At 41.3% G+C, this 24349-nt stretch overlaps 8 protein-coding genes across 8 annotated transcripts; 4 read left to right on the plus strand and 4 right to left on the minus strand. All coding sequences in view use genetic code 12, as the record gives it.

The window, feature by feature from the left end:
• The first annotated feature begins 1 nt into the window (after nt 1).
• On the plus strand, nt 2-974 carry RJT20DRAFT_147777 (uncharacterized protein). The gene has a single exon (XM_064918938.1). It carries the CDS (start codon nt 116-118, stop codon nt 812-814), a length of 699 nt encoding a protein of 232 aa, XP_064775147.1. The 5' UTR covers nt 2-115; the 3' UTR covers nt 815-974.
• BTS1 (farnesyltranstransferase) lies at nt 920-1966 on the minus strand (the record flags this gene model as incomplete). Its single annotated transcript, XM_064921548.1, has 1 exon — nt 920-1966. One exon carries the CDS (start codon nt 1964-1966, stop codon nt 920-922), a length of 1047 nt encoding a protein of 348 aa, XP_064775148.1.
• Nucleotides 1967-3631: 1665 nt separating this feature from the next.
• On the plus strand, nt 3632-4519 carry RJT20DRAFT_134367 (uncharacterized protein; the record flags this gene model as incomplete). Its single annotated transcript, XM_064918308.1, has 1 exon — nt 3632-4519. The coding sequence occupies one exon, from the start codon at nt 3632-3634 to the stop codon at nt 4517-4519; it is 888 nt and encodes a 295-aa protein (XP_064775149.1).
• A 1104-nt stretch (nt 4520-5623) lies between these two features.
• Nucleotides 5624-8444, plus strand: RJT20DRAFT_127207 (beta-glucosidase). Its single transcript, XM_064916952.1, has one exon. The coding sequence runs from the start codon at nt 5775-5777 to the stop codon at nt 8292-8294; it is 2520 nt and encodes an 839-aa protein (XP_064775150.1). The 5' UTR covers nt 5624-5774; the 3' UTR covers nt 8295-8444.
• RJT20DRAFT_127208 (uncharacterized protein) lies at nt 8445-10475 on the minus strand. The gene has a single exon (XM_064916953.1). It carries the CDS (start codon nt 10374-10376, stop codon nt 8652-8654), a length of 1725 nt encoding a protein of 574 aa, XP_064775151.1. The 5' UTR covers nt 10377-10475; the 3' UTR covers nt 8445-8651.
• A 1228-nt stretch (nt 10476-11703) lies between these two features.
• Nucleotides 11704-12036, minus strand: RJT20DRAFT_134370 (uncharacterized protein; the record flags this gene model as incomplete). The annotated part of the gene is made up of 1 exon (XM_064918309.1): nt 11704-12036. The coding sequence occupies one exon, from the start codon at nt 12034-12036 to the stop codon at nt 11704-11706; it is 333 nt and encodes a 110-aa protein (XP_064775152.1).
• Nucleotides 12037-13400: 1364 nt separating this feature from the next.
• Nucleotides 13401-15151, plus strand: RJT20DRAFT_127210 (uncharacterized protein). The gene has a single exon (XM_064916954.1). It carries the CDS (start codon nt 13878-13880, stop codon nt 15111-15113), a length of 1236 nt encoding a protein of 411 aa, XP_064775153.1. The 5' UTR covers nt 13401-13877; the 3' UTR covers nt 15114-15151.
• A 103-nt stretch (nt 15152-15254) lies between these two features.
• CST20 (mitogen-activated protein kinase kinase kinase kinase) lies at nt 15255-16196 on the minus strand (the record flags this gene model as incomplete). The annotated part of the gene is made up of 1 exon (XM_064916955.1): nt 15255-16196. A coding segment is annotated over exon 1 (611 nt), but the record flags the coding sequence as incomplete, so codon positions are not given.
• Between the last annotated feature and the right edge of the window lie 8153 nt (nt 16197-24349).

The following is a 24349-nucleotide window of genomic DNA, read 5'->3' on the forward strand; positions in this document are numbered from 1 at the left end:
ATTTCCATAAGTTTGGGGCATCGCAAGTCACGTGCAAATCTTGAATATATATAACTATATTATTTTTGTATGGTTACTTGTCTGGAGAGTGTGGTTATGGTCATCTTAATTCAATATGGTACAAAGGAGAGTACGAAGACATAAGAGTGAAGTTGATGAAGATATACGACGTTATAATGAGTTACTCAAAAAAAATCTAGAAAAAGATATCCCCCCACGGAGATCTTGTAAGGTTTTTGTAAAGTATGAGGAACAAGCCGATGAGGTAGTACCAGATATAGTTCCCTTACGATACACCCGTTCGGCAACGAGAAAATTGAAAGAGAAGACTGCCACAGCATCGATGGTAGTAAAGCCCCCAGCAAATAAAATATCAAGACCCAAATATTCAAGAGCAACCGTAAATCCAGTGCCTAGCCAAGCACGAGTTATTAAGAGAGATGGTTGCACAGAAGTTCCAATTCCATTGGATAAAGTAACCGAGTTCAATAATTTCCAAGATAAAGTGACATTCGACAACAGCTACTCCGATATGATAAAACTTATCAATTCTAATACAGATAGAGATCCGTCTAAAAGCGCCATCGATATAGCATTACACCATCGTTTACTACACAAAAACCTTGAACTAGAAAGACAGAAGTTTGCATTAACAGAAGAATATTACAATGATTCGTACAACAAGAACTCCTTGAGTACTGTAAGTTTCTTTAACAGCAGTGATATTGACTCCTTCTTCGATGCATTAAATGGCTTTGAAAGCCTGAGGGAATTGTTAAGAGATAAACTAAAACGCGAGATTCCTTTGGTATAATTAACATTGAAAAACATGGTAATATGCTCGTGTGCGTTATTCATTTAATAAATAATTGTGATCTATAGGGCTAACCCTGAATGGCTAGAAAATGTAATAATTAGATCATAAGTTACATAATTGGTCGACTATTTGTAGCAAGAGTGAATCATCGGCATTCTCCTCCGCTGTTGCTGCAATCATTTGCTTGACCTTTCCATGGTAAGAATGGAGTAAATTCAAGGTGAAATCGAGAGATCCTGATACGTCTTTCATGTATTCGATACTGTCAGCAATCAACTCAATTTTAGCCTTCCTTTCATCGCTGGATTTTGTGGTGTATAGTAGTTCATGGACAGGGGATTCCTTTGAGTGACGCAAACAATGGAGAATAGGTAATGACAATTTACCCTCAACCAAATCTTCTCCTTTAATACCCTTCATATGGGAGTACTTTGTGCTTGTCAAGTTCATATAATCATCTCTAACTTGATAGATTATACCCAAAAGGTTGGCTATAGGAATAAGATCGCGTGTTTCTCTTGAGGAAAAGAGTCCCAAAAGCTTGATAGATAATCTGAATAAACCTCCAGTCTTATCTTTTACCATCAGTAAATAATCTTCGATCAAGGGCAAGTCCTTCTGGTCCTTTGGCAAGTAATCTCTCCAGTAGATATCTAACCCTTGACCATGGTGCAAATTAAGCATCTCATCGATCAAGATTTGAGAAGTTTCAAACTTGTGCTTATCCATGTCGATTTCTAAGCTTGGATTCAATCTCTTGTATAGGTCTGGTAGCGTTATTTGAGCCTTTTGGAGGGCTATGAAATACATCAAGTTGCCGCAGTTGATAGTCAAAGGAACACCATACTTAGTATGGGCGGCGGGAACGCCTCTTCTGTACTCGGACGAGTCCTCGATGTCATCAATAAGTAAAGATGAGTTGTGAAAGATGGAGATGATTTCTCCTATGGAATCCAAGAGTTCTTTGTGGCCGATATGGAAATATAACGTGTTGAAGGCAATTAAGAATCGCGTGCGGACACCTTGGTTGTTGCCAGGGATCGCTTCCAAGTATCGGAACGGTTCGAGGATGGGTTCGTTTTCTGGTCTGTCGTAGCCACTGACTGGCTCTATGAGGGAGTCTATGTCTATATGTATATCTTGATTCATATTAAGAACATCAGTATATGGCGAGATCATGGTGGCACTTGGTCATTCAGTTCCATCAGTTTGCAACAAAAAAAAAGACATTACCAAAAAATGAGTCTCGTTTTTATCTCACTGGATTTATCGCCGCCAGTGACAATTCCAGTGACATCACGGTGAAATCAGAGACAAAAGCAGATGCGAAACGAGGAAGAACGTGAAGGTATCAGAGAGAGGAACGAACGGTGGTCAGTTAGTATGTCGGAGACAGAAAAAGATAATGAGTAATGAGTGAGGAGAAGGAAGAGACAAGAGGGTGCTGCGACATATGACATATGGCATATGACATATGGCATATGAAGATGCAAAAAGAAGACAAAGCTCAATCACGTTACAAGTGGTACGAGCTATATGAGAAACGAGGTATATGAGAAACGAGGTATATGAGAAAGTAGTTTATCTGTTTACAGCTCGTATCCATGCTTGTGAGAGAATAGTGTACTGGAAAATTAACATGTTGAAGGTTACACAGTATACATTGTAGGTACGATGAGAGTGTTAACATTTGAGCTGTTTCATTGTATGTATACATTTATTGCGTCTTGTGATCTCCGCCTTTTTTTTTTTTAAGGTCTTGAGGACCCTCTCTGGAAGAAATTGGTAGGAATTGAATCAGTTGAGTTGTTAGAATAGAATTTAGGATCTTAATAGAATATAGTAGAATATAACATATGAGTAAGAATCATGATATGAGCTTCAATAAGACATAAACTTGTTGTTAGACATTAGTATCTACGCTACATGTACGACACAATGTTTAGTGGCTAAATATGTATAATGACTAGTATGTGAACATACAGAATCTGGCGGTGTGGATGCGAATCTTCCAAGTAGACGCTTACGTAGCATTTTTGAATAACTATGGGGAATGTAACTGTGAGTCTGTTCGTTCGTTCACTATGGCTGGGTGTACATAGCAATGTTAACTATGAGAGAAAATGCGAGAATGCGAGAATGCCAGAATGCGAAAAGGCATAGACAATAGTTAACTATGGATGGAATGCATATTAAATATGAGTTTTATGTAGTGATTATGTGAGAACATATCTAACTGTGAAATATATATGTATTCTAGCGCTTGTTGTATTAGTTGGAAGACAATTAGAAACAAAGGCGAAATAGCTACGGTCTTGACATCAGAGAATAGAGATACCGCTGATCCGATAGAATATTGAACAGATTATTTGATAGCAGGCGTTCTTTTCACCTAATTCCGGAATTGCGTTTACCACAAGATTCCCTTTCAAGTACAAAGCGATTGTTGCAAACAACAAGAAGAAGACGACTTACACAATACGGTATCAAATCCACAATAAAGAAAGACAAGAAAGTGCCAACATATTACTACTCTTTCCTTTGCATAGCCAGAATTTATCAAATATATAAGCAATTGCAATACGGAAAAGCCCATTTATAGTTGAAAAAAGAATAACAAATAACTACAAACTCAGAGTCAATTGGGGACAACTTCGGGAAAAGAATATAGAAATCCTGCTAATTGTCACCACATTCCATCGCATTGGACCAAAAATCAAATTAGATAGCACTTTGCAATTTGCTGATCGAGTAACGGAAAGTGTCAATCACTCCAAGTCAACGAAGAATCCATAATTATACAACTACTCCAGCATGGAACGCGTAGGTGACTGGGTAAGAGGAATACCTCCAGTGACTCGTTATTGGGCAGTTGCTATCTTTGCCACAGCTACCGCCATAAGCTTAAAGTTGGTAAGCAAGACGTCGCTCTTCTTCAATGCGGAAAAGGCTTTCAACAATCAAAGTTGGCGATTCTTTTCCTCCTTCTTTTATTTCAATGAGTTATCAGTAGAATTACTCATCAACATCTTCTTTTTGGTGCGATCTTGTCGATTACTTGAAGAATCTTTTTTCACAAGGCCAGCATTACTACCAAGTTCAGCAAAGAAATTGAATGAACGCCAGATGGATATACTTCAAAAATACATAGATAGAAATAAGTCTATCGACTACTTCTATTTCATACTTCAAATTTGCGTGTCCATCATTTTGCTTGCCTCGTATGGCCACTACAGACTCGGATTTAAAGCATCCACTTTGCTAGGCGTATTGCTCGATGACATTCTACTTTACATTTGGTGTCGTAGTAACCCTGACTTAGAGGTTAACATGCTAGGCTTCTTCACTATCAAGACAGCATATGTGCCATGGTTTCACACAGTTTTATATGGAATCATGGATGGACTGCTTTTCAAGGCCATAGGAGACTTGTTACGGGGTCAATTTAGCTTCTTCGAGTCAACCATGATGTGGAGGATCTTGATGTCATATCCTTTGGGACATTTTTGGTGGTTTACTAGAGAATTCTTATTAAGTACATTATACCATGACCCGTATGATGGTAGACGCAAAGCAAGAGAGGAAACATTAAAACTACATAAGACGAACGACTTGAACATTGCACGAGACTTATTGAAGGCTTTGCTCCTCCCACCTTGGTACTGGGTTATAATTGCCAAGATCAAGTCCAATGTCGCTTGATTAGATAACCTGGAAAGGAACCACATAAAAGCAAATACATTGGCCATTTTACGCTACTACATTTAAGAGTTTTCATATGAATCTGAAGTAGATAAATGCCAGTACTATGAATAATATCTGCGTTTGTCATTCTGGAATATTTTGGTTCTACCTAATAGCAACCCCGAGTCCAAGATTCATTCTAACTTCATAATTGGTATATCTGTTATAACCGATAATATCTATCCCTTAACCGATATATTAAATTAAAACAAAACATTATCCAATCCAAATACATAATACCACTGCATAATACCAACGCATAATGCAATACATATGCAACACATTTAAACAATTAAGTAATGCTATATAATAAAGATAAGTAGAACGCAGCAATAAATAATAATATCACTTACTACATAATAAAACACACATGTCCAGCCTCCATCCCCTAGCCGTTCTATACGAATCGAACAAACGATGAAGCCACTAACTCCGTTGCTTTCTCTAGTCTAAACTGATGGAACCCCATATTTACCTCCCCATACTATGCTCTCGGTTACACTTACATAATACAAACTAACATACTCCTACATGTTGATGCAGGCCATTTCCTTGCTGAACAGTTACCACTACATACAGGCTCCCCCCACTGCTCCACATTTCGCATCTTGTTGGACCTTCCTCTATGATGGATGGTAATGTTAGGCTCAACGGGAGAGACATAACGGTTTATGGGGAAATGTTGGCTTTGACCCAGGTAGCAAGGTTGATGGTGGTAGTGGCTGCGGAGGTATTCTCGAAGAAATTCGCGGGATCGGGAAATATCCGTCACTGTCCCTGGGGTTTGAAAGCCCATTCTGGCCATGGCTCAATTAGGAGTAGAAACCATACGTCAGAAGCTGGCACAACTCGATAAGATCTCGATATGTAGTTAGCTTTCCGGAACAATATGGTAGTAGACGCACATATGGTGTGTTGTATGTTGTCAGAATAACCTGCCAACGTCGCATCGAAGCAGTATTGCAAACGGAAAGCTTCCCTTCTCAGTATATAACCCACGCAGGCATGGTTTCCCAATTCGACAATGTTCCCATCGGTATAACCTGCGGGAAGAAGGTTGGAGGTGGGGGAACTTGAAAATTATATAAACGGCTCTGATCCCAGTCTCGTTAGTAATGCTGGAACAAACTCTCGTTTGAAGACATTACTGCTGTGGATGGGCTACTAACGAACCTATTCTACTAGCACAAAAGGACCGAGTTTACGTACAGCAATGACGACTGCAAAATTCGACATAGACGAGATCTTGAGCCTTTTGACTTTGGAAGAAAAAATCGGCTTAATCGCTGGAATTGATTTCTGGCATACCTATGGAGTGAAGAGATTGGGAATACCAAGTCTCCGTTTTTCAGATGGACCAAATGGATTAAGAGGCACCAAGTTCTTCAACAGCGTTCCTTCTGCCTGTTTCCCATGTGGAACTGGTTTGGCTGCTACATTCGATAAAGACTTATTATTTGAAGCCGGTCAATTGATGGGTGTTGAAGCAAAGCACAAAGGTGCTCATGTCATTTTGGGACCAACTATGAATATTCAAAGAGGACCTTTGGGAGGCCGTGGATTTGAATCTTTCAGTGAAGATCCGCATTTATCTGGACAAGCTGCAGCCGCAATTGTCAGAGGAATTCAGGACGAAGGTATTGCAGCCACCGTGAAGCACTTCGTTTGTAACGACTTAGAAGACGAACGGAACTCTTCCAACTCGGTGGTGACAGAGAGAGCCCTTCGTGAACTCTACCTCGAGCCATTCCGACTTGCAATCAAATACTCCAATCCGAGGGCTCTTATGACGGCATACAATAAAATCAATGGTGATCGTGTTTCGCAGTCGCACAAATTCCTCCAGCAGATCTTAAGAGACGAGTGGAAATGGGACGGTACCATTATGAGTGATTGGTACGGATGTTACACCAATAACAAGTCTATTGAAAATGGGCTCGATATTGAAATGCCCGGACCTCCAACCTTTAGGCGTGCCACTGAAGTTAGAGCCATGATAGTCACTAAGGAACTCCATATGAATCATGTTGATGACAGAGTGAGAAACGTTCTCAAGCTCGTGAAATATGCACTCCAATCCGGGGTCCCGGAAAACGCTCCGGAGGATACCGATAATAACACCCCAGAAACCAGAAAACTCCTAAGGAAGTTGGCTCAGGATTCGGTTGTTTTGCTCAAAAATGAAGACAATGTGTTGCCATTGAAGAAAGACGAGAAAATCGTAGTTCTTGGGCCAAATGCCAAGTATGCTGCCTATTGCGGTGGTGGTTCTGCCTCGCTAAGAGCTTATTACACCACTACTCCCTATGATTCAATTGCTGCAAAAACTACAAAAAAGCCCGAGTACACGGTCGGTGCTTACGGACATAGATTATTGCCAGGTTTGGCTCCAAACTTGACTAACCCAATTACTGGAAAACCAGGTTACAACTTGAAATTTTACCGTGAACCAAGAGGGACACCCAACAGAACCTTGATTGACGAGTACAATTTAGATATATCTTATGTTTTCCTTGTAGACTATTACAACCACCAAGCCATGGATTTTGTGTTTTACGTCGACTTTGACGGTGACTTCACGCCTGAGGAAACCGCAGAATACGAATTTGGTGCTTCCGTGGTTGGAACTGCTGTTATTTACGTTGACGAGAAGTTGGTTGTGGATAACAAGACTAACCAGAGAAGAGGTAATTCGTTCTTCAACTCCGGTTCGGCCGAAGAAAAGGGTAGAATCCAGTTAGAAAAAGGAAAGACCTACAAGGTTAGAATTGAATTTAGCTCAGGTCCAACCTTTACTGTTCCTCAGGGTGAAGCTACTGTTGTCAGTGGTGGAGGAGGTGTTAACTTGGGATTAGCAAAGGTAATCGACCCCGAAGAGGAAATCAAGAATGCAGCAAAATTGGCCAAGGAGGCTGACAAGGTGGTCTTGAACATCGGATTGAACCAAGAATGGGAAGCTGAAGGATTTGACAGAACACACATGGAATTAGTTGGTCTTCAGAACAAGTTGATCGAAGCAGTTTTGGCCGAAAACCCCAACACAGTCATTGTCAACCAATCTGGTACTCCAGTTGAGATGCCTTGGTTGCCAAAAGCTAAAGCCTTAGTGCAAGCTTGGTATGGTGGTAATGAAGCAGGTAATGGTATCGCGGACGTGTTATTTGGTGACGTTAACCCAAGTGGAAAGTTGTCGTTATCTTTCCCACACAGAAACATTGATAACCCAGCATACTTGAACTTTAAGACCGAGAGAGGCAGAGTTTTGTATAGTGAAGATATCTTTGTTGGATACAGATTCTACGAGAAAATGCAAAGAGAGGTGGCATTCCCCTTTGGATTCGGTTTATCCTACACAACCTTTGACTTCAGTGACTTGAAGGTTAGAGTTGATGAATCTGAAGACAACTTAGAAGTGTCAGTCAAAGTAACTAATTCTGGTAAGGTTGATGGATCTGAAGTTGTACAGATATATATTGGTAAGAAGGATTCTGACGTTATCAGACCGATTAAGGAATTGAAAGGTTTCGAGAAATTGTTTTTGAAGGCTGGTTCCAAAGAGACCGTCATCTCTAACTTGTCATTGAAAGAGTCGGTTTCATTCTTCGATGAATACCAAATGCAATGGTCTGTGCAGAGTGGAGAATATCAGGTCTATGTTGGAAATAGTAGTGACAATGCAACGGAAGTCGCTTCGTTTGATCTTAAGAAGGTATTCTTCTGGTCTGGTAACTAAAAACATGGTTTCACAACTGCTTAGAAAGACTCGCAAATCGTAGAGACTACAAGCTAGGTCGATGAAGAATATGTCTCTCAATATTAAATAGGATATGATATAAATAAACTACTTGATGACGTTATTCGTGATATAGCCATCACTTACTGACAAAAATCACTAGGTTTATAAGCTTGTAATTCGCGCTAATAATACTAAATAATAGTTGTAATTAAGATAAACAATATCAATTGCCGAATGCTTGCAGAAAGCATGAACTATTCATGGATAATTGCGATTGACTTCCAGGAACTAATATACTGAGAGCCAGGCTTTTTCTGCAAAATCCATCATAAATATACAATGAAAGACTCTTTATCATGGCTTGTCCACTTTAACGTCCTTGACCTTGGCGATCTCTTGACTCAACAAGGTAGGAACTTCAAGTTCCTCGTGTTCCGTTACAACCAAAGGACGTGTTTTACGGACAATTGTTTCCTTCTGGACGACCTTCTCAGGCTTGGCAGTGTCAGATGGTGTCATCATCAAGTCAGCGAAGTTAATTCTAGATCCCTTGTCATCATCATCGTCAACTGTTTCGTTCCATTCTGCTAATTCTTTCTGATGCTCACGCTCAATTGCATATTCTACGGCTTCCAAGACGTTCTCACATGTGTGCTTTGGTGCATACTTTGGAACAGTACCTGCCTTGTACACACCTGTCTTCACAAGAATAGAATGCCATGAGGCATCATGTGAATTAGCAAATCTAATATCTGATTCTGGAGTGTCTCCTACGAAGTATACCGTGGATGCTGGAGGTAATTCTAACTTAATCTTGTCCTCGTTTCCTACACGAGCCAAAGGTTCTTTAATCTCGATTTCGGCAGCGCTATCTTCATCAGATTCGGAATCGTATGTTTCCAACTTTGACTGGTTAATTATCTCATCACCGTCTTCGTTGATCAAAATATCAGCCTCGTGAGAGTTAGGATCATTTATAGAAAGTTTCTTCAAATGCTGATCCAAGACACCTTGACGCCAATGGGTCAAGACCTTGTTGGCAAACTTGAAGGTACCCTTTTGTGGCTTACCAAAACGATTCACCTTCAATTCATGGCCGGTGTGTTCACGGTATAAGGCCGCAATTGAGACTTGAAGAGCACCCATACCATATCTGGACAACTTGTAGTTGGTGGCCCAAATGAAGTCCGAATGAGCAAAATAGATAGCTGGACCTTCGTCATAAGTAGTACTTTCAGTACCCATGACACCATTTTTACTTAAGAGCAACTCCAAGATAATTTGTTGATCGGCTGCCCAGTTTCTGGAGTCAGCAAACACAAGAATGGCCTCGATAGAGACTTTGGAGAAGTCTACGTCTTTTGCAGCAGCGATTTCCTCGGGAGATAAGTCGTGGTAAGGCGTAACTGCTGGATTCCACTTCAATATATCGAGTGGAGTATATACGTGTTCAAAGCCATAGGATTCAGCCACGTTTCTGCACACATTACCTACACCACCAACGACAAGAACGTTTTTGTAAACTCCGACAAGATCTTTCATTGGAGTATGACCTTGAATGATTTGTTCAGGTGTGATTTTCACGCCAAGTCTTTTGGAAAGATCGTCCGATCTGGCCAGTTCTGGTTTTCCTCCTCCATTGGTGACGAAGATGGTAGGCACGGTGATGTTGTACTTATTTTCACCATTGAGCATTCTCAAGGCTGGAGCGGCTTCTGGGATGGTTTCTGGACCACGCAAGATCACACCATCGATATCGAAGCAGAAAGCGTACGAGGCCACTCTAGGATGGTCGATCACAGTCTTCTTCTTTCTTCTGATGATAGACGAGTTTCTCGACAACTTGACGAGGGAGTCTGCCTTCTTCAAGTTATTGGAAGAGTTCGAAAGCGAGGTGCTTGACGAGAGCTTTGTGAGACCGTTTTGCCATTGGTTCAAGTCTGATAACGAGAGATTGGAAACACGGTGTTTTCTGGAGATTGGTGTCAACTCATCGATACCGTCGTTGTTGAGATACGACTGGAACTGTGGGGATGCTACGGCTTGTACCGCAGGCGACGTTGGTTTGCTGTGTGACATTGTGGATTTGGTGGGGTTATTATTGTGCTATGAACAACTTCGCTGCTGGAGAATTGTTAATTGTATTGCTAGTCTAGTCAATTCACCTATACAAACGTGAATGGATACTATATAATCATCACCAGATGCCTTAACTATGGCGATAACGTATTACTTATATATGGTGAGTGGAAAGCGCATCGGGGAGGAAGGGAGTGCATGTAGGCGAGGAGAGGTGGGATGTATGACATCATTTAGAGCATGCAGATTTTACAGGTTAGCTGTGGTGGGTGTAGAGGTGTAAATGGGAGGTGAGAGGTGGTGGTGGAATGGTAGAGAAAGACAGAGAAAAGTGAGAGAAATAGAGAGCTAGTTCTGATTTTGGGAGGTGTATGGGTTGAAATATCCCGATTGAAGGGTGCGACACAGGATGTTTTTTTGCTGCATTAGGTGTTGAATTAGAGTTAAGGCAAGGGTAGAGAGTTGGGCTTGTTAGGCGTGTTGGTGTTAGTGGTTCGTTAATGGTACGTTAAATGCTTTAGTTAAGTTGAAGTGAGAGAGAAAAGTGGGATATTCCAGCTAGGCATACTGGATAGATAGTAAGTTCGTTCGGTAAATGGTTGGATGTTTGATAATAATTATTGTTCGGAGGCTAACAATGTAATGGTATTCTACTACTCTGCCTGGAATTAATATTTTTATTATTATCGGGCATATTATTCATGCCATTGTTCGTCATTAGTGTTTATTATTCTTAATGCTTTCTAGTGTCATTATTCCATTCTTGTGGTACTCTTCCAGGTATCTTCGGTGGATAGTGGCCGTTTTGATCTCTTTCCTAGTAGTGACCCTCAGTTGGTTGAGATATTTCTAGTGTATTGGTATGGAAATCAGTCAAGAGATGGTACTTCCCAGGACAGCAACAAACGAAATGCCGTGACACATATGCGGGTCTGTGATTTCACCAGAAATCTATTTGGTTTTACTAGTCCATTTGCTAGAGAAAGCAGAGCCACCACTTGGGACGGAGTGCAAAATGTTCCAATTGAATTTATCCTAGATTGGTGTGCAGGTGATCTGTACTATGACATACATCCCCGAAACATTCTGAATACCCGGCTTAGTACTGCCTTAGCTATCACTAAAATACTCAATTTAGGTTATCGGCTCCTTGTACTTGGTTCCATAAACTGCCACATCTTTTTCTCATAGTGAGTCCGGACCTTTTTTGCACTTAACCATTCGTAACTTAAACTACCATCCAAATCATCAGGTTTTGATTGCTAGTGCTTGCGATTGCATTATCGTCCGCGTAGTCCGGCGTGGACCCAACGGTATACGACACCAATTACAGGGGGCTCATAATTGGTGCAAACTGCCCATAATCGAAGGTCCCAGAAACACGTCTTGTCGTTGTTCGGTGTATTTCAATCACGTGCCTGGAGTGTATGGACGGAAACCCTCCGTAAAATGACATAAAAAGCAACTTTAACCTTTTTATCCTATTCTGTTCCGATATATTTATTTGCAGTTTACCTGGGCAGTATAATTGCAGGTTTCCCTGACCCTTATAATCGTTTCGTAAAACAACACATCCAAATGCCTTGACTTTATTCATAACCAGCAGCCAGAGGAAGATACTATGCAATGCGGCGAACGTGGACTTCAAAACGAGTGGCATCGTGATTGCGGCTTTAGGATTGTTCTTGTGGCAAGCGCTGGCCATCGAGAAGTGAACGTATTTTAAAGTATTCTGTGGCAATAGCACACTAGACAACTTGTATAACTTGTACAACTTGTACGCATTGTCAATTAATCAAGGTATACCTATGTATACCTATCAATGGTGCATTACAAAGTAAGAGAATGGTATGCTTGCGATGAGCTACGAGTACTCCGATAGCCTAGCGAGTCCGAAGATAGCATTGGAGACGAGTCCACGCGTCAACACTATACAGTAGAGGCGCGATATATTCCATACGTATGCTTCTTATGAGAGAGGTTCACGGATAGTAATTGAATTCATGTAGATAGAGGAGGCGGATTCGATTTGTAGGGTGAAATCAAGATCGTGATCCGCCCAATCAACTGTGTTCAAATTCTAACTTTAAATCGCATTCTTATCTTTGGTATTTCTATGAACGATTTCTGGAACAGGAACTAGTTAGTGGTCCTCAGAGCTCGTGTTCGGCTAAAAACAATTTCACGTTCTAAAGCCTCCAAAGCCCCGAACTTTACACGTTTAAGTATTAAGTAACCACTTGGGCTACTTGAGAAACTTTCACCTGAACTTGTACTTTTGACTAGTTACTAGTTACAATATCTATGGGGCTTGTTAGAATGCCTCTCTGAGAGGTCCTCAGTATGATTGCATTGAGGGAATATAATGCACAATATTGTTTTGGGGTTGCTTTTCTTTTTCACCCGTACTCGATCCTTGTTCTAAATATGTACTTGACTTGTATTTCCTTCATTATTGGTCATTAGCACAAAGTTCTATATCATATACAATGTGGATAAAGCATTATGCGGAGGAACAGTGGAGAACTCTCCACCAACTATGGGCGAAGTTTCTTCACCCAAGGAGTATATTTCCTGTAAAGGTAATGCAACAGACAACTTAATTCTAGAATAAGATATTAGGTCGGAGCGGGTAATTGTAGGTATGTTTAATGTAATCACCTGCAATTAGATACATGCTTCCTATATATTCCAAATTCTCCCCAACTAGGTAATGTGTTGCTAGAAGTAATGTGTTGCTAGAAGCACATGCAAAATGCTGTGGTTGAATAAAGGTATTCATAAAACCAAACCAATTATGACAATAGGTACAAAGTACAAAGCCCATGGGACTGGAATTCTGTGTCTTTTCAACTTGTATATATACCATTCATTATCGCTCTCTTGGTAGTCTACCTGTTTCATTCAGCATCTATGTGTTTTACATTGTGTGCGTGCCTCGAGCTTTCCTCGGCACAAAATGAAAAGATCTTTACAACAACAAAGTAAATGGTATCTGCAAAAAGAGTAAACCAAGTAAACCATTCATAAAACTTGAGTTGAGTAGTTTAACTTACATAAAAGTACCCATATCTGTCGTCTCGATTTTGTATAGGTCCCATTCTATTTATTCTTGTTCTCTATTCTTTCAGATTGTATACTTGGCTCTATAACGCTCTTTCGAGAGATTCTACAAGATCTCAAAACAAGACATCTTCTTCTTGAATCTTCTATAACCAATAGTATTCCTAGGCACTAATAGTCTTGTACCATCATGTCACTTGGTTATTTTTCTTTATTCTTCTATTGACAATAGTTCTATAACTTGACCAAAACCAGCTCAGCACGGATATTTCAGCGGACTGCCCTCTTCATACCCCACAATAATTCGGATAAATTCACAAGCCATATTGGAGACTAAAATGAAATAATGGAATTATATAAATAAAATAGAAGTTCCAGATAATGTGGATGCTTGATATTCTTTGAAGATCATTCTTCCAGGAATTCTCTCCATCCACCATGATTAGCTTAAAAGGTCTTCTTATCATTTTGAGCGTACCATTCAAGGTGCTTCTCCTTATACTTAAATATCCACTCTTCGGTGGAAGATGCAGAAAGCTAAAGAACAGGCTCGCAGATTCTATCAGATTAACAATATGTTATACCGGCTTGACTGTCCCAGTTCGTGACTGTACCTACCTTAACCTCATGAGTAACAGGTTCTTGATTAAAAGACTCTTGGGATTCTTGCACAAGAAGATTACTTCCAAGTTGCCACATTACGGAGAGTCCTATGACAAGAACTCACTCTGGCTTGTAAAGCACGAAGACAGAAAACCATCGGATCCAATTCTTTTCTATTTGCATGGAGGAGGTTACTACTTCGAAACTTTGCCATCTCAAGTTCAATCGGTATTGTCTATTTACCAGTTGGTTGACAAAGAAAAGAGAGATAAGTTGTCAGTCTTATTCTTGGATTACAAATTGGCTAGCAATGGCTACAAGTTGCCTTATCAATTAGCTCAGCTACACCAGACCTATACTTCTTTAGCTAGGGACGGTAATACCAATATTATATTCATGGGAGATTCTGCAGGGGGAAACCTTGCAGTTGGTTACTTACAGAGGTTGAAGGAATTGAATGACTCAACAATCCCCTATCCTACAAAGAGTATTCTAATCAGTCCTTGGGTTAAGATTCTTCCAGAACCACACCAGTATACTAAGGGAAAGTCATACTATGATTCTAAGGAACATGACATGATTCTGTATGATGTCTTCTTGCTCGATAGTCATGGTCCACATATTGTTGGTGATGTTGATACAACTAGACTTGACATATCGCCTGGAAACCATCATCCGTATTCGAAGAAGGACTGGGAAGGTATTCCTACGTTGAAAGATCCGAAGAGTGATGTATTTGTGATAACTGGGGAAGATGAAGCTTTCAGAGATGATATTTTAGAGTGGGCGAAGTATGCTTTGGACGTGCCCTTATATGATGAAGTCAAGTACGGTGACTCTAACAACAAATTCGATAGCTCAAAGCACGCTTACATTAGAGAAGCAAATTCAAATAGCGCAGGTGTTAGAGTATTTGTTGAGCCATGGGGAATTCATGATTCTTCTCTCTTCTTTGAAAGTCATTTGATCAAGAAATTACAAAATAACCCCAATTTGAAATTAAAGGAAATTGACAACGAAGAGTTTTTTGGAATCACTCGTATTGTCGAATTCTTGAACGATACCTTGTAATAGATTTGTATTACTTTAGAAAATTTTAGACTTATTAGACACTTGAATATACTAAGTGACATTAAACAATTTTGAAATAGTAGGTTGCTACGATTTAGAATGATGGAATTCTGTAGGTAGAGTTTCCAAGTGAGAGTTAGTAACTACTTGTATTAATACACACCAGAAGTAGACAATATTAGGATAGGCACTGTTGCGTTATAGCTTCAAAAAAAGCTCGTAAATAGGAATACAATAATTAAATTTTAGGATATTAAAAAGTACAGAATAAAATCAAACGCGAGGCACTAAACAATATTACAGTATAAATAGGGAAGTCGATTCACAGTATCGAGGCGGCGAACGTATTTCAATGACATATTTCAATGACACATCGAACAACATTCTTTGCAGCTTGTCTTCATGATTCATTCCTAGTCATCAGCTTCACTAGCTTTCTTCATCCTGGCAATCTTCACCAAAGGACTCAACAGAGACACGTTGTCACTCTCTAAGATGAATTTGTCATTCAACAATTCATCAGCATTAGCACGCTTGTTGAAATCAACTTGTAAACACCACGATAAGAACTTACGTATGTCATAACTCAAAGCTTCGGGCTCCTTTAGCTTAGGCGTACCATTAGTAGCGATAAGATAAAGGGCTCTAAGAGGCGTTTCATTTAAGTATGGAGGTTCTCCTTCGATCATCTCAATAATCATGATACCCAATGACCAGATATCCACTTTAGGGCCGTACTCTTTTCTACTGACGACTTCTGGGGCCATCCAGTAAGGAGTACCGACCATCGTAGTTCTTTTCAAGTTAAGTTCATTAATCTGTGCACAGAATCCAAAATCTGTCATCTTAATATTACCATCAATGTTCAAAAGGATGTTGTCAGACTTGATGTCTCTATGAATAACTCCCTTTGAATGCAAAAACTTTAAGCCCTTAAGAGTTTCTCTACAGACAGCACCAATTTGGCCTTCGGTCATGACACTATGTGTCACAATCTCAGTTAAAGATCCACCTTCCATGTACTCCATAATGACCCAAAGATCACCCTTGAGCAAGTATGAGTCAATAAAGTTAACAATATTAGGATGCTTACTTCCTTTCATTACAAGAATCTCATTGATGATAAGTTCCTTCTTGGGTTGTTGTTCAAGATTCATTTGCTTGATTGCAACAGTTTTGGATTTGTTGCCGACTTCGTGAGCAATATAAACACCACCTGAGGCACCTTGACCAATCTTTACGAGATCCTTGAATATAGTGTTTGGATCACCTTCACTACAAATAGCTTGTAATTTAGCAATAATCTGGTTATTCTTTCTCTTCTTTTCTTCTCGTTTCTTTTGAGCGAGAATCGCTGCCTGCTTGGCATCCCTAACAGGTTGTTGATTCTTCTTACGCTGTGTATCAGGTGAGCTGGTTGACACTGGAGCAGTGATAGGTTGCTGGAGAGAAGACTGCTGAGATTGTTGCTGATTCAGGGTACGTTGCTGTTGCTGTTGCTTGAGACGTTGTTGAGCTTCCCTGTACTGAGCCTGCTGCTGGTCGTAATGTTCCTTATTTCCAGCAGACGTAATTGCAGCCAAAGCTTGCTGTGGACCACTCAATTTTGGTTGAGCATTCTTCAGTTGTGGTTGTTGCACAGGTGTTTTTGTTTGTGGTGGAGGTGGTGGTGGTGGCGCTTGCAGCTTAGCTGGTTGTTTCACTGGCTGATTAGCTTGCTTAGCTGGTTGTTTCACTGGTTGTTGTTGACTTGCTGAAGTTGAAGGCTTCTGTTGCTGCTGTGAAGGTTGACTAGGAACAGGAGGCGGAGGTGGAGGTCTATGTGTTCTCTGTTCCTCCTTGTTACGCAGTTTCTGGTAATGAAGAGGTAAATCGCTCTTTGCTGCCTTCGAAGTAGAGGGTGAGTCGAATTTAGCGGAAGGTGCTATTGGTGCAGTCGAAGATCCATTCTTCTGGGGTGGTTTCACTTGGTTGGAAAGAGATGAACTGTGCGACTTGGACTTAGGTATATTAACACCTTGAGCTGACCCACTACTTGAGGAAGGAGGAGGAGGTGGTGGTGGTGGTGGGGGATTAGTGAACTTTTCAGATACTGCGGTTGGCAATCTATCCTTTGTAACTTTAACTGGTTTGACCGTCTTCGAGGAGAATGAGCGTGGCAAGAATGACTTCTTGGGTGAAACTGTGGTTGTACTTGGAATTGTACTAACAGTAGGAACAGAAGCAGACGAACCAGACCGAGTTGAAGTCGTAGATTTAACTGATTGAGGTGTGGTCGTTGAATTTGCAGCAGCATGTGATGGTGGTTGCTGTGGAGTGAGAAGCTTGGCTGGTGGCTTTGGTGCTGGACGTGAAGGTATAAACTGATTTTCATAGTTAGCCAAACCACCGGTAGGAGTACCGCTTGTAGCAGATCCCACCGCATTGCCGGCGATATTGCCGCCGCCGGTGATGGCAGAGCGATCTGCTTCATTGACTGGTGTCTTTGGAACTGCTGGGGTGAGCGTATGGGGGCTCTTGGGATCCTCATCCTCATCTATACCAGCGCTGTCTAAGATGTCAAAGTCTACATCGTCGGATTGAACCTGGCGGGGCGTTACAAGAACACTTTGTGTGCTGGTCAACGTCTTTTGAGGGCTTTTATGTTCTGCCATTTCAGCGACATCTTCGTTTTCACTTGCTGTACTTGACAGTGTAGCTCTTGGTGTAGACGGTTCCTTCTCAGATAAACTTTGATTAGTACTTTGATTGGTCAACAGCCAATTGGAGCCGCTGAGATCATCGCCATTTTCGTAGTGGAATTTACTAAATGCTGCTTCATCCCCATTTTCATTTGCCTCTTGGTAGAAGGCAACGATATCCATCACAGCTTGTGGGTGTTGTTGTTGTTCCTTTTTAGAAATTCCACTAGCTGAGAGGAGTCTTTCCCATTCAATTGGCAAACCAGTATAAGATCCGTTGTCATCAACGCCGACATGGGCCACATGTTTGGCATTGAACGGAGTTGAGATCTTCATGTTAAGAGAAGGAGAATCTGGAGTAGATGCTGAGCCTTCAGAACCGTTGTAGCTACCGTTGCTTGATTTAGAACTCTTTCCAAACATATGAGACAATACACCCTTAACACCACGGCTCTTCTTTTGCTTTACACTACTGGCACTACTTGCAGACGAAATATTGTTCGGGTATTTGGGCGACTTCGAGTGGTTCGAAGTATTGGAGCTTCCCTGACTGATTCCCATTCCGAGATGCTCACGAGGGGATGCTGCAGATTGAGCGGAAGAGGAAGACACTGCTGATTTTGGCGTGTAGTTTCCACCGGTGTTTCCAAATTTATTTTGTGCCATCACTGGTGTTATTGCAGCCGTTTGGTTGTGCGCTTGCAAAGGTGGTGGTGGTGGTGGACGAGGTGCCGAAGATTGTGTGGGAGTATGCGATTGATTGGAGACATTATTGGCTCCCAAGTGCTGTTGAGTTTGACCTGGCGATTGAGCAATTTGACCAGAAATAGAACGAGGTTGGAGAGTTCTTTGGGATGGAGTGAATTGAGTAGTTCCCTGTGAAGGCGTCCGCTGAGAGAGTGTATCGGAAGATTGAGAAGTCTCCTGCGAAATGGAACGAGATTGCGATGGAGTATATTGCGAGGCCTGCTGTTGAACTGGAGTATATTGGGATTGTTGTGATTGTTGTGGCGTGAAGTGGTTCAGTGATTGAGACGGCGTTGCGTAGAACGCTGGTGTAGAGGCCAACCCAGGGGTTGAATGCAAAGCCGGAGTCGCTGGTGCTTCAGCGTTCGTAGATGAAATAGACTTCATTGGAGGTGTCAGGTCTGCTGCCAACGGACTGGATGGATGACCTGGCTCTATTGGTTGAGTCGATTGAGTCAACTGAGAAGAGCCAATAGATGATTGTGATGCATCAGAGGGATGTGAAGAAATTCTCGAATGCAGAGACGCATTCAGTAGCGATGGACCGTGAGACTTTGGCTTCTGGGATGGCAGAGATGCATTTCTCGTTGGCTGAGTAGGACTACTGAATTGTTGGGCATTTTGTTGTCTTGGTTGACTGTACTCCTTTGGTGGGTCCACCTCTCTGTCCTTTGAAAATTGAGGTGGAAGAACACTAGGAAGCTGAGTCTGCGGCGGTGGATACTTCGAATGAAGTTGAGCTCCACCGGCCGCTCCTGCCGCTACAGCAATTGGAGCAGCCACCAGGAGAGGCAGTGAGTAAGTTTTTTCAAGGAATTGTAATGGATCATCAATATTTTCATCATCAATTGTACGAATCTTGTGTAGTGCGTTCTTCTTTAAATTTGGAGTGGTGGACTTATCTGATATTGTTGCAGCTTCGGCATTATGGTTACCAGGATCCAAAATTGAAGAGTATTGCGTTTGTTGTTGATATCCAGAATTTCCAAAAGAAGGTGAATCTTTTGAGGATGGCAGAACGCTCTTCTTCACAATTGCTTCACTATGTTCATTAGAATAATCACTATGTTGTCTTTCATCGCCAGCTGCCCTTGATTTACTAATACTTTGCTTGCGAGCTGCTGAATGGTCTAGTGTTTCTACAGAATCCACAGAGTGCTCGTTGGACAACGTATTAAGCGAACCATTATTTGATGCATACCTCTGGGGTGGAATGACTGGATCGTCTTGCTCATTTGATAGGTTGTCCTCGTCATAAACTTCGTCATCTACATGATAAATGTCCGCATGACTTTGTTTAAGACTCTGTTGTTGATTATGGAAAGATCTTTCTTGTTCCAACAATTGCTCTTCATGAACTTCTTCGTACATATCGTCATCTTCGTCGTCATCAAAGTTATGGGGGCGGTTAGGATCAAAAGGAACGTCGTCTTGGAGATGTATGGGAGCGTCATCAAATGGCTTGTTGGGCAATTTCGGAGTACTCTTGGCACTCTCAAACTTGTCCGATGGAATCAGACTGTTCTTGACGTTTGTATCACCAATGTGACTGCCAAGGCCAGTATGAAGTTCAGATCCTGTGTCCCTGGTAGCAGATTGTAGTTGACTACTGAGGTCATCGTGATCTGTTTTTGGCTCATACCTTCTTCTGTCTGGGCTTCGCTGCTGGAGTTGTTGCAATGGCAGTTCACTTAATAAATTAGTCTTTTGTCCACTTACGTCTCTGTGTCCTTGATCCTTTCTCACAGGAACCGTTATACCTTCATGATTTGCTGCGATATGTGTGTCCACCTCCGGGCTAGGAATACTGGTCTGATCGGTGTTACTATTACTACTAAAATTAGCAGCTGAAGGATTAACAAGGGATTCAAGTGTGTCGTTTTGATGATTCAATGTCTCAGTCAATTGAGAATATTCTTCACTCTCGCTCTGCAATCCGTTGACATTAAAGGAACCTGGCATACGAGGCAACAGAGAGATTTCACTGGCGTTAAGCGACGACCTCGGAGTTCGTTCAGTTGATCGCGAATCAATAGAATTTGGCGAGAGATGCCTAAGTTTCCTTGAACTGGCAGCATTTTCACTTGAGTTTCTCAGTGTTCCAATATCATTAAAATTGCTAGGGCTGGTGCTATTGCTGATACTATTACTACTCCTTGTGTCATTACTGAGTTTACTTTGGGCCAACGAGAGATGTTTGAGGTCTTGACGAGGTGGAATATCGTCATCATTGTCTTGGAATTCATGTACTATACTATCATTAAACTGGGGAGCTTTCGTTTGGATTGGAGACCCAAGAGCTGGACCTATGAATTCGTCATTTGCGGTGAAATCGATAGGAGGAACATCGGTGGGGGGAGGTGGTGGAGGGCGAGGGGGTCGGCGATGTTGTTTTGGAGCAAGGCTGTTATGTGACTGGCTGCTCATTGTGATACGTGAGTTGATTAAATTGAATTGGGAGTTAGACGTGGATACTATCTTAATGGAAATAAACGAATGATCACGATAACGATAACGATAACGAGAATTATTATAGAACTTATTAGGCTCTGTTGTTTGCGATTTGTGAGCGATTCGATTAATGCAAAGAACCGATCGATTAGTTATTCGTAGTAATACAACGTAATATAGATATTAAAGACCACTTGCTGCGCGTATTGAATGGGGTTTGCTTGAGCTCTTTGATCAGAGGTCGACGTGGTTTGTTTTTTACGATAAACAAAGACTGGTCAGAATTAGTATTGATACTGATAAACAGAGCTTCCAACAACCCAAGGTAGTGCGCTTGTTGATTATGCTTGGTGTATTGTATTCAGATCGGGAAGATTACCTTGTTATGCCAGGTTTTCCTTGCACTTCAAATGGTTGTTTAACAGTTGACTGGCGGTAATAAGACGGTCTCGATTCAGGGACTGAAAAGTACCGACAAACACCAGATTTACCCCGAAAAAAAGATTGTGTACAAGCTGACAACAGAACAAAGAAGCTAGCAGCGTCTGAGCAGTCAATGGAGGTTTGGAGTATAGGGATTATCAGGGGTTGCAAGCAAAGAAAACGTTGGTTGTAAGTTTTGATGTCAACCGAAATTCATAAAAATCACAATAAAACTCCCAATCGAAAATGTCTCTCTGTTTGTAGAAAACCGTTTGAGTTTGTCAATTTTTGTGTGTTGTTTGGGGTTTAATTCAGTACTGGAGTGAGAGGACACAGCGAGAATGAGAAAAGCGACAACGTAGACACAGCGAGGTGAGAGGGAGAGCACGTACAATAGTAAAATAAATAATAATAATTATATTAATTAATATTGGGAGTAATACTTTGAGGATGAAATAATAAAAGTGTAAAAAATAATTGGGATGTGCAGGCGGTTTTGACCATTGTATGTTTACTTTGGTGGTAGGATTAAATTTCGAGTTACAGGAGAGCTGGTTCGTTTTCGTGTTGGTGTTTAATGTGGATGTGCACAATTGAATGTTTTGGACAGGTAAGCGGAACACAGGTGATCTGGTACTTAAGCTAGCTGGCGTGGTGCATTAGTTGGGAGAAGATTGTGTTTTGTCGCATATTGTGTCTTGTTCACCAGCCATTTGTTTATGGTTTATGTCCCAGGAACAGCACGAACTAACCAAATAAAAATATTTCCGACAACAATGGCCGAGATATGCCAATGAGGTAAGAATGTAAAAAATATTCACACTATAGGTGTCTCGGAACGACAATAGCCCGGTGTACATTCACAATTGACCCTTGGTACTCGTATTGCTGATTCCTTAGCCCATAAGCTTCTGTCAAGATGAGGTTTTCCAGCTCTCTTCCATTCTCCCAGCTTAGCTTCACTGCTACAAGTATAGGGACGTGCGCCGCGGGAACAACCACTTAATCGGAATAGAAAATATCCCGACACTGTGCATGGCTGTAGACTGCATACGTACTGCAGGTTACGACATTTCGGAGGAATTGGGCGCAACACGACGTTCATCCATAGCTGGTCAGTGTGGCCTGGGGTGATGTGTATAATTGATTTGATGGTAGTACCGCTGGTAAACTGCTAGAGGTACTACTGCCGTTTGTTGACGATGGGGGCGACTTTCCAATGTGCTGGAATGGATTTAGAGTACTAATTGGTTGCAAAGCAAAGTTCCAGAATCGCATCCTGGGGTATTCAGAACTTAAACTTTTCAATACAAAGTACTATTGGAAATATAGGGTTCTCGTACGCTCCTCCATTAGTACGGGGACAATGCACTAACAATGATGGCTTACTCTACGAATCAACTACGGATCACTACTACGTTGGAAATTTGCTTTTGTGTGACTTGATTGACCGTTCTCTTGTATTATTGTCAGCTGCTATCTAACCTTTTGGTTTAGATCTGGTGGAGAACTCTGCGCATTTAGCACTGTCAGCGCCAGCGCCGGTACAACGGTAGCTAGCCTCCCTCGCTACTGTTCAAGTCTCCCAATGTAGTAAAAACCTCTAAAAGTGCGTGTAGTGGCACTCGCTATACCCCCATCAGCTCAGTAGATCGCAACGCTCTGTCGCTCCTAGAATAGTAAAGGTACCATGATGCGGTATGGAACACTTCCATTGGACAGATGCACGCCCACTTTGATTGTTTCCATTGCTTATTGTAGTATTGCTGCATATCATCAACAATAATACTACTGAAGATGTCCTGGTACCATGGTAACCATGCACACGGTGAGCTCGCAATAAACCCAAATATTTGTCGCAATGATCTCCTCCAATTGCAAAGATTCTCGAAGAATTGTCGTTTCACAAAGTGGATGGGGAATCCTAATACGTTCGATTCGCCAATCCAATGTTTTGTTCTTGGTAATGCTTCTGTGATTAGTATTTTATGCTCGAGTTAATGCTTGTGCACCAAAATAAGCAATCTCTAGCGAGTTGGTAAGTGCATCCTTCTCTGTGCATGGTTAACGTGATTGTCCTTTCGTGGCATAACATGACAATAAAATAAGATAACTGGACTGTATGCATGGTGGTAATTTATGGGCCTTTTCTATTGAGGTCATATAGTACAATTTGCTGTTATGTTATTTACTCAATCTTGCACTTTCACCGCTCCTCCCGCGGATCATACCGACTCTAGAACCCACTGTAATGAAGACTCTTGAACCCTGTGTCGTTCCAACCAAACTGAAAATCTCCTCTTTGGGAACTGGCACCTGACATCCTTATGCCTATCGCCAAAAAAATAATTCGTGCGAGGACGTCCGAGGCTCATTGGCCTTCTCGGTATTGATGCAAAAAGGAACCAGTCAACAATTCTTGCAGCCACCAGATTATAGAAGTTTGTATAATGGAATGTAAGACTATGATTCTATAAAACAGATCGATATTTCAATGGAGATGTTTTGGTTTAGAAAGGAATACCTTTACAATATCAATTAGCACAGGCAAAGTACATAATCTAAAAATATAAACGGGGCGTTAGTTGGCGTAATCGTACTTTAGGGTGACACGCTCTCAACAATAGCTTTAACAAAACATTGTCTAAAAGATGCAATCATCAGTGTTGTGAGTTAGCCAAAAATACTAACCTTTCATGTTCTGTCTGTAGAACTAAGTATTTGTCACCCATACATGATTTCCTTCGAAGAGTCAGGTTGTGGGTTCCTTGGTCTCCTATGACAACTACTATAGAGGGGCGGTGTGTTTGGTATGGCGCAGGCATTCTCTATGTTTATTACTATATGCTAACAGATACTATCTAATGGCCACCTGTGCCAGTAATTCTGGAGATTTTTGATCCACATGCGCATTATGACTGCAAAATCTGACAC

This window comes from Scheffersomyces xylosifermentans (assembly GCF_036884685.1).
Source record: "Scheffersomyces xylosifermentans strain CBS 12540 chromosome Unknown RJT20scaffold_3, whole genome shotgun sequence".
Classification (NCBI taxonomy): Eukaryota; Fungi; Ascomycota; class Pichiomycetes; order Serinales; family Debaryomycetaceae; genus Scheffersomyces; species Scheffersomyces xylosifermentans.